We start from the raw sequence: 10341 nt of genomic DNA, 5'->3' as shown, positions 1-10341 counted from the left end.
AGTTGGTTATAAAACCGATGTATTCTCTCTCGTATAAACAGTTGCTTATTAGCCATGGCGGGTGTCGGGGCTGAAAACAGTGGACTCAAAGTCCCGTTAAATGATTATTCTTCAAGCGTCATTAATCAATTCCCGCGACCGCATAGACTGAGACAAGTTGAGAGTTCCATAGCTCGCACTCAGAGTTTTGATACTCTACCAGTAAACCTTCCTCTCTCTCAGAAACTAAAAGATAATTTTCTAGAATTTAGAATTCCTGGAGTTCCCGGAGCATTTCTAGATTTAGGCAAAATAGTTATAGAATTTAGAGTGACTCTAACAGAGGCTGATGGGCAAAGCCCACTAGGAGACACAACCAATGTGGCCTTGATAAATGGTCTTTCCAACACGTTATTTAAAAGTGTCCAGTGTTTTCTGGGCGAGCAAATAACGGAAACAAATTCTAGTTTTAATTACTGGTCATTTATTAAACTCTGCAGCTCAGTAAAACGAAGCCAGTTGCCGAGTATCGCCCGACTGGGGTATCTCTTGCCCGACTTTAAAGGAGGAGAAGGTATAACTAAATTGTTCGATACAGCCTATTTCGCCCGCACATCGGCAAAAGAACCACAGATACTGACAAAGAATGATAAAGAACAGGGCATAACTCTGTGTTTTCCCTTGGCTCTGGACATATCCACTCTGGACCAATATCTGCTTGACAATATCGATTTAAAAATTAGGCTGGAATTATCCCCTCAAGCGTGGACTCTGAAAACAGACGATGATGCCAGCACATACCAGCTCCATATTAATTACGCTAAGCTATGGCTTAATAGGGTATACCCATATACATCAGCTTATATGGCCTTGAACAAGTCTCTAGCCTTAGACGCAAAGCCGATAATATATACTTTTAATCGCACTCTAAGTAAAAATTATGTGCTAGGTCACAATCAAACGAGCCTCCTAATAGATCAGCCATGGGGTCATGTAATTCCCGCCAAAATTTTCATGGTAATTTTGCCCATGACAGCCTATGCAGGAAAACATAAGGAGAATGGTCTATATTTTGAGCATGGGGATCTAGCCAGTTTATCTGTATGTATTAATAATAATACAGTTTATCGCATAAGCAGTGATTTCCCCCATCATTATAGTAAATTATATTATGAAGCAATTAACTCTCTGGGCATTGAGGAAGAAAATTTAATTCTCTATGAATCATTCGCCTCCGGGCGAACCATCAATATTTTCAATTTAACAGACAGCCAAGTGGAAGACGCTCTCCCGATTGAAAAATCTGGTAACTTGAGAATTGAATTACAGTTCTCTAAGCCCGCCCCTCATAATAAGGTAGTTTTATTATTTGCTCAGACCACTGGTGTTTTATCCATCGACCAGAATAGATCTGTTCATTGTGATGTGCGAGCATAAATAAAAAATGAATTGCGCAGAAATAAATAATAGTTTAATTCCCGCCCTAGGAAATAAAGTCACATATATTGGCTGTTTCACTATAGACGCTCTACAGCAAATAAGATTAGATGGCTATCCCTCAGACAGGCCCATAGTGCTTGTAAGCAATATTCTTCCTTCGTACAGTTCAAAAGTAATGGGTCATTTTTTTTCTCTTCTCTTGGACAAGAAAAATAGTCTATCCTTCTTCTTTGACAGTTACGGGAAAAAACCAGAGAATTATGGCATAAATTTAAAAAAAAAATTTAAACTAAATAAAATTAAATATTTATATCGTTTATCCGGCAGAACACAAAGTGATTTTTCACTCACTTGCGGTCTATATGTTATGATGTTTATTCATAAAGCAAGCCTTGTGGGATTAGAAAGAGCTTTATATTTTTTTTTTTTAAATTTCTCGGAAAAATCGCTTTTTATCAATGACAGATTAGTGATAGCATATGCTAGAGAGAATTTTAAAATGTTGCCTCCCTGTGAAATTACATTTTGCCTAAGTAGTCAAGGTTACATTTGTGCTTCCCTCTGTGAGGAAGGTCACCTCTGACGAGAGTATCCCCCAAATACCCCTCCTGGCTGGTAAGGTCCTCTCTGAGCTGTATATAAGAGCCCGCTGAAGCTGTCTTCCCCGCAAAAGATAGAGGCTGACCTCTCCATAGCCTTTACTCTCATCATGGTGAAGGAAGCAGACATTCTCGATTCTGGTAAGCGAGACATTTATTTTGCTAAAACTTCTCTTTGAATATTAACGAAACAAACGAGTGCAAGAGACTTATAATAATTTTTAAAGTTGAGTCTCTTTTTTTTCAACAGTTTTCACTGGGCCAGTCAGAATTTGTAAAGTTTTGATTTTATCGGCTGGTAGATTGGATACTTCTCTTTGAATATTAACGAAACAAACGAGCGCAAGAGACTTATAATAATTTTAAAGTTGAGTCTCCTTTTTCTTCAACAGTTTTCACTGGGCCAGTCAGAATTTGTAAAGTTTTGATTTTATCGGCTGGTAGATTGGAAGGGAAGGAACACGCCGGCATCAAACTCCTAAACCGGTGTCATTGTGATGATAGCAGGAAACGCAAACATAGACTTCCTCAGGAAAGGGTATGTCTTCTATGTTTCCCTCCTTTGGTAGATTAGAGACGAGTCCCACTCCTTTATTTGAAAGTGATAAATATGTTCTCTTTATGACTTACAGCCTGTGGAAGATGGGAACAGTTCATCTGATATAGAGGAGCCTATGAAGAAAGAACCAGATCTCGACAACGATGAAACGCAGAGCCTTCCCTCATGTCAGTCTGATGACCTCGTTGTGGACCTCTCTACGCTTGCTACTGCTCAATCTGATGACTCTGTTGAGGTCACTGCCGCAGCAGGTGCTGAACAAACTGGCGACCTTGAAGCGCACCCTGACAACCAGTCGGAGAAGGAAGGGAAAACCCCCGACGTGAGAGTAAATGCTGGAGATGGAGTAAAGCCAGCAGATGGAGTAAAGACAGCAGATGGAGTAAAGACAGCAGATGGAGTAAAGTACCTGAAAAGGAAATCATTTTCGAGCGGGAGGTTATCAATCTTACAGAAAGTGAACAGGAGGAGCGCAGTCATTCAGTCTAACCACTAAAACTTGCACAGTTTCGCCCCTTTGCTCGCGCTAAAAAACTTTGCACAGCTTTTGCCCTTTTTGTATGTGAATTAATAAAAATATTGTCAAACTCTGATTTTTATTTTTATTTACATATAACTATATATTACTATCTTCTCTAGTCTAAACATAGGGTAAGAGGAAAAATATATATGTCAAAGTTCCTATAAGAGCTCTATCAGCACAAAGGTCTTCCCTAGATGACCTTTCTCACTGCTTTAAGCCTCCCCCACCTGGAAAGATCTAGCAGTCGCTAGAATAAACGGTACCGTAGAACCCGGAAGTACCTTTTTTTTTGCTGAGGTACGGGCGGACGAGCAACATTCCCTCGGAGACCAGCTGCTCTCCATTACCGCGTTCTTTGAACCCAGCAGTGTTGTGAAGTAGCAACAGTTGCGTCAGTGAGTTGCAGACCGGGGAACTCCCTCGGAGATGCCAAGCTTGTACCCAGTCACCTGAATCCTTTGTACTGCCTCTCCCATCTATCAGAGCGATAGAGTTTGGGGAGTCAGAAGTGATCATTATATACCTTCTTATACTTAGTAATACACAGAAATAAGTCTCTCTATCCCCTTGGGGGATGATTAAACATATTAAACTTGTACCCTGACAGCCCTGAGGTTATGCTGTCCCCGAGTATCACATTCTTTTTCCATGCTCATTATCTTGGAATCTGCCACCCAGTGACCTGAATCCTTTGTTCTACTTCTGTTCCTACTTAGTAATGCATAGGAATAAGTCTCTCTATCCCCTTGGGGGATGATTAAACATATTAAACTTGTACCCTGACAGCCCTAAGGTTATGCAGACCCCCCATTATCACATTCTTTTCCATGGTCATTATCTTGGAATCCGGCAGTGTTCCTAGATCGACAAGGTTATACTACTGATGTGTGTGGTGATAAATGTTCTCTGTCAATATAGAGAAGGTGAGAGAAGTGATGATGTGTGTGATGAATGTTCTCTGTTAGTATAGAGGAGGTGAGAGAAGTGATGATGTGTGTGCGGTGTGAAAAATTTTCTGTCATTAATGAGAAAGTGAATCAAAAGAAGATTAGGAAGAAGTGAGTGAGTGATTTAATCAGCTGTTTTCAGCATTCTCTAGATATTCATTTTGAAAAATATGAATATACGAAGAAGGAAGTAATTTTAAACACTTGTAGATAAAACAATGAAGACACTCTCGTGAATCTTGATATATAAAAGATAAGGTTAAAAAGCATATATTAGAAGACTACGTTCGCTTTATCAGGACTGGTTACTGAAACATTTACGATTCTGCTCATATTCCAGGTATAACATAATTCTAACATACGAACATCACAACACAAAATAATGTACTATAACATCCACACTTCAGAATACATCACAATATAAAGTAGTATCGGAAACATTAAGAAATATTTGTACTTACCAGACTACAGGAACCATCACTAATTCTTTTGTCGAGAATCCAAGACATCCGAGTTGACAGTTATTATTTTCATGCACAAAGTTTTTTTTTGTTTTGTGTTTATGGTGGCTTTATTTTTACTTTACAGTAGAGAGGAGAGAAGTGAGATTTGAGAGAGAATTATTAGATTATTAAATAATTATTTCTAGTTATACTTCATCATTCACAAGATTATTCATAAAATATCTTTGCATTATCCTCATGTGTCTCATATCTGTCACTTCTTCATATATTCTCATCTTTCTCTAATAATATCTTCAGTCCTATGTTAACTAACATTTATTATCTTACCCAGTCTTTATATATATACACAAGAATATATTTAATTCCCATACATTAACTATATTAATTAATTTTAACAACAGTGTTGAAGACTGCAGATAATCTCATAAGAATGTGCACATTTGTGTGTGTATTTATTTGTGTGTTTACGGTGTTTGAGGTGAAATGTGCGTCCATGTGTATTAGTGTTTATACTCGTGTCAGAATGAGGGAGATAACTGTGTTTTCTTGTATGGTATTAATGTGAGCGACATAAATGAGTGTACTCACCTATTTGTGGTTGCAGGGGTCAAGACTCAGCTCCTGGTCCAGTGTGTATGTGTGTGTGTGTGTGTGTGTGTGTGTGTGTGTGTGTGTGCGTGTGTGTGTGCGTGTGTGTGCGCACGCGAACGCAAGCATGCATGAAGGTGTATGCGTACTATATGGTGCATGTGTACCTTCCTAGTTCATTAAGTTTCCAGTAGAGTTAGTACGTACCCCTGTGTCACTGTTACTATCACTCTGGTATCCCACTGTTACTATCACTCTGGTATCCCACTGTTACTATCACTCTGGTATCCCACTGTTACTATCACTCTGGTATCTCACTGTTACTATCACTCTGGTATCCCACTGTTACTATCACTCTGGTATCCCACTGTTACTATCACTCTGGTATCCCACTGTTACTATCACTCTGGTATCTCACTGTTACTATCACTCTGGTATCCCACTGTTACTATCACTCTGGTATCCCACTGTTACTATCACTCTGGTATCCCACTGTTACTATCACTCTGGTATCCTACTGTTACTATCACTCTGGTATCCCACTGTTACTATCACTCTGGTATCCTACTGTTACTATCACTCTGGTATCCTACTGTTACTATCACTCTGGTATCCCACTGTTACTATCACTCTGGTATCCTACTGTTACTATCACTCTGGTATCCTACTGTTACTATCACTCTGGTATCCCACTGTTACTATCACTCTGGTATCCCACTGTTACTATCACTCTGGTATCCTACTGTTACTATCACTCTGGTATCCCACTGTTACTATCACTCTGGTATCCCACTGTTACTATCACTCTGGTATCCTACTGTTACTATCACTCTGGTATCCCACTGTTACTATCACTCTGGTATCCTACTGTTACTATCACTCTGGTATCCCACTGTTACTATCACTCTGGTATCCCACTGTTACTATCACTCTGGTATCCTACTGTTACTATCACTCTGGTATCCCACTGTTACTATCACTCTGGTATCCCACTGTTACTATCACTCTGGTATCCTACTGTTACTATCACTCTGGTATCCCACTGTTACTATCACTCTGGTATCCCACTGTTACTATCACTCTGGTATCCCACTGTTACTATCACTCTGGTATCCTACTGTTACTATCACTCTGGTATCCCACTGTTACTATCACTCTGGTATCCCACTGTTACTATCACTCTGGTATCCTACTGTTACTATCACTCTGGTATCCCACTGTTACTATCACTCTGGTATCCCACTGTTACTATCACTCTGGTATCCTACTGTTACTATCACTCTGGTATCCCACTGTTACTATCACTCTGGTATCCCAATGTTACTATCACTCTGGTATCCCACTGTTACTATCACTCTGGTATCCTACTGTTACTATCACTCTGGTATCCCACTGTTACTATCACTCTGGTATCCCACTGTTACTATCACTCTGGTATCCTACTGTTACTATCACTCTGGTATCCCACTGTTACTATCACTCTGGTATCCCACTGTTACTATCACTCTGGTATCCCACTGTTACTATCACTCTGGTATCCCACTGTTACTATCACTCTGGTATCCTACTGTTACTATCACTCTGGTATCCCACTGTTACTATCACTCTGGTATCCCACTGTTACTATCACTCTGGTATCTCACTGTTACTATCACTCTGGTATCCCACTGTTACTATCACTCTGGTATCCCACTGTTACTATCACTCTGGTATCTCACTGTTACTATCACTCTGGTATCCCACTGTTACTATCACTCTGGTATCCCACTGTTACTATCACTCTGGTATCCCACTGTTACTATCACTCTGGTATCCCACTGTTACTATCACTCTGGTATCCCACTGTTGCTATCACTCTGGTATCCTACTGTTACTATCACTCTGGTATCCTACTGTTACTATCACTCTGGTATCCCACTGTTACTATCACTCTGGTATCCCACTGTTACTATCACTCTGGTATCCCACTGTTACTATCACTCTGGTATCCCACTGTTACTATCACTCTGGTATCCCACTGTTACTATCACTCTGGTATCCTACTGTTACTATCACTCTGGTATCCCACTGTTACTATCACTCTGGTATCCCACTGTTACTATCACTCTGGTATCTCACTGTTACTATCACTCTGGTATCCCACTGTTACTATCACTCTGGTATCCCACTGTTACTATCACTCTGGTATCCCACTGTTACTATCACTCTGGTATCCCACTGTTACTATCACTCTGGTATCCCACTGTTACTATCACTCTGGTATCCTACTGTTACTATCACTCTGGTATCTCACTGTTACTATCACTCTGGTATCCTACTGTTACTATCACTCTGGTATCCCACTGTTACTATCACTCTGGTATCCCACTGTTACTATCACTCTGGTATCCCACTGTTACTATCACTCTGGTATCCCACTGTTACTATCACTCTGGTATCCCAGTGTTACTATCACTCTGGTATCCTACTGTTACTATCACTCTGGTATCCCACTGTTACTATCACTCTGGTATCCCACTGTTACTATCACTCTGGTATCCCAGTGTTACTATCACTCTGGTATCCCACTGTTACTATCACTCTGGTATCCCACTGTTACTATCACTCTGGTATCCCACTGTTACTATCACTCTGGTATCCCACTGTTACTATCACTCTGGTATCCCACTGTTACTATCACTCTGGTATCCCACTGTTACTATCACTCTGGTATCCCACTGTTACTATCACTCTGGTATCTCACTGTTACTATCACTCTGGTATCCCACTGTTACTATCACTCTGGTATCTCACTGTTACTATCACTCTGGTATCCTACTGTTACTATCACTCTGGTATCTCACTGTTACTATCACTCTGGTATCCCACTGTTACTATCACTCTGGTACCCCACTGTTACTATCACTCTGGTATCCCACTGTTACTATCACTCTGGTATCCCACTGTTACTATCACTCTGGTATCCCACTGTTACTATCACTCTGGTATCCCACTGTTACTATCACTCTGGTATCCTACTGTTACTATCACTCTGGTATCTCACTGTTACTATCACTCTGGTATCCTACTGTTACTATCACTCTGGTATCCCACTGTTACTATCACTCTGGTATCCCACTGTTACTATCACTCTGGTATCCCACTGTTACTATCACTCTGGTATCCCACTGTTACTATCACTCTGGTATCCCAGTGTTACTATCACTCTGGTATCCTACTGTTACTATCACTCTGGTATCCCACTGTTACTATCACTCTGGTATCCCACTGTTACTATCACTCTGGTACCCCACTGTTACTATCACTCTCGTATCCCACTGTTACTATCACTCTGGTATCCCACTGTTACTATCACTCTGGTATCTCACTGTTACTATCACTCTGGTATCCTACTGTTACTATCACTCTGGTATCCCACTGTTACTATCACTCTGGTATCTCACTGTTACTATCACTCTGGTATCCCAGTGTTACTATCACTCTGGTATCTCACTGTTACTATCACTCTGGTACCCCACTGTTACTATCACTCTGGTATCCCACTGTTACTATCACTCTGGTATCTCACTGTTACTATCACTCTGGTACCCCACTGTTACTATCACTCTGGTATCCCACTGTTACTATCACTCTGGTATCCCACTGTTACTATCACTCTGGTATCTCACTGTTACTATCACTCTGGTATCCTACTGTTACTATCACTCTGGTATCCCACTGTTACTATCACTCTGGTATCCTACTGTTACTATCACTCTGGTATCCCACTGTTACTATCACTCTGGTATCCCACTGTTACTATCACTCTGGTATCCCACTGTTACTATCACTCTGGTATCCTACTGTTACTATCACTCTGGTATCCCACTGTTACTATCACTCTGGTATCCTACTGTTACTATCACTCTGGTATCCCACTGTTACTATCACTCTGGTATCTCACTGTTACTATCACTCTGGTATCCTACTGTTACTATCACTCTGGTATCCCACTGTTACTATCACTCTGGTATCCTACTGTTACTATCACTCTGGTATCCCACTGTTACTATCACTCTGGTATCTCACTGTTACTATCACTCTGGTATCCTACTGTTACTATCACTCTGGTATCCCACTGTTACTATCACTCTGGTATCCCACTGTTACTATCACTCTGGTATCCTACTGTTACTATCACTCTGGTATCCCACTGTTACTATCACTCTGGTATCCCACTGTTACTATCACTCTGGTATCCTACTGTTACTATCACTCTGGTATCCCACTGTTACTATCACTCTGGTATCCCACTGTTACTATCACTCTGGTATCCCACTGTTACTATCACTCTGGTATCTCACTGTTACTATCACTCTGGTATCCCACTGTTACTATCACTCTGGTATCTCACTGTTACTATCACTCTGGTATCCTACTGTTACTATCACTCTGGTATCCCACTGTTACTATCACTCTGGTATCCCACTGTTACTATCACTCTGGTATCTCACTGTTACTATCACTCTGGTATCCCACTGTTACTATCACTCTGGTATCTCACTGTTACTATCACTCTGGTATCCCACTGTTACTATCACTCTGGTATCTCACTGTTACTATCACTCTGGTATCTCACTGTTACTATCACTCTGGTATCCCACTGTTACTATCACTCTGGTATCCCACTGTTACTATCACTCTGGTACCCCACTGTTACTATCACTCTGGTATCCCACTGTTACTATCACTCTGGTATCCCACTGTTACTATCACTCTGGTATCCCACTGTTACTATCACTCTGGTATCCCACTGTTACTATCACTCTGGTATCCCACTGTTACTATCACTCTGGTATCCCACTGTTACTATCACTCTGGTATCCCACTGTTACTATCACTCTGGTATCCCACTGTTACTATCACTCTGGTATCCCACTGTTACTATCACTCTGGTATCCCACTGTTACTATCACTCTGGTATCCCACTGCTGAATATTTCTACCTACAACTATATATTTATTAAAATTCTCCTTAATCCCCACTAATGCTCACAACTCTCTTCTGGAGCTCATGTCACTCATCTTTCTTCTGGAGGTCATGTCACTCACAACTTTCTTCTGCAGGTCATGTCACTCACAACTTTCTTCTGGAGGTCATGTCACTCACAACTTTCTTCTGGAGGTCATGTCACTCATCTTTCTTCTGGAGGTCATGTCACTCACAACTTTCTTCTGGAGGTCATGTCACTCCTCAGGTGCTC

General features: G+C 40.8%; 1 protein-coding gene across 1 annotated transcript; it reads left to right on the top strand.

Annotated features, from left to right (window-relative positions):
* Positions 1-1870: 1870 nt before the first annotated feature.
* Positions 1871-2977, top strand: LOC138851902 (uncharacterized; the record flags this gene model as incomplete). The annotated part of the gene is made up of 3 exons (XM_070081428.1): positions 1871-2159; positions 2411-2556; positions 2651-2977. Coding segments are annotated over exons 1-3 (504 nt in total), but the record flags the coding sequence as incomplete, so codon positions are not given.
* Between the last annotated feature and the right edge of the window lie 7364 nt (positions 2978-10341).

The sequence above is a fragment of the Cherax quadricarinatus genome, unplaced genomic scaffold (assembly GCF_038502225.1).
Source record: "Cherax quadricarinatus isolate ZL_2023a unplaced genomic scaffold, ASM3850222v1 Contig2699, whole genome shotgun sequence".
Classification (NCBI taxonomy): Eukaryota; Metazoa; Arthropoda; class Malacostraca; order Decapoda; family Parastacidae; genus Cherax; species Cherax quadricarinatus.
Note: the sequence above shows the minus strand (reverse complement) of the source record. Positions and strands in the feature narration are given on the sequence as shown.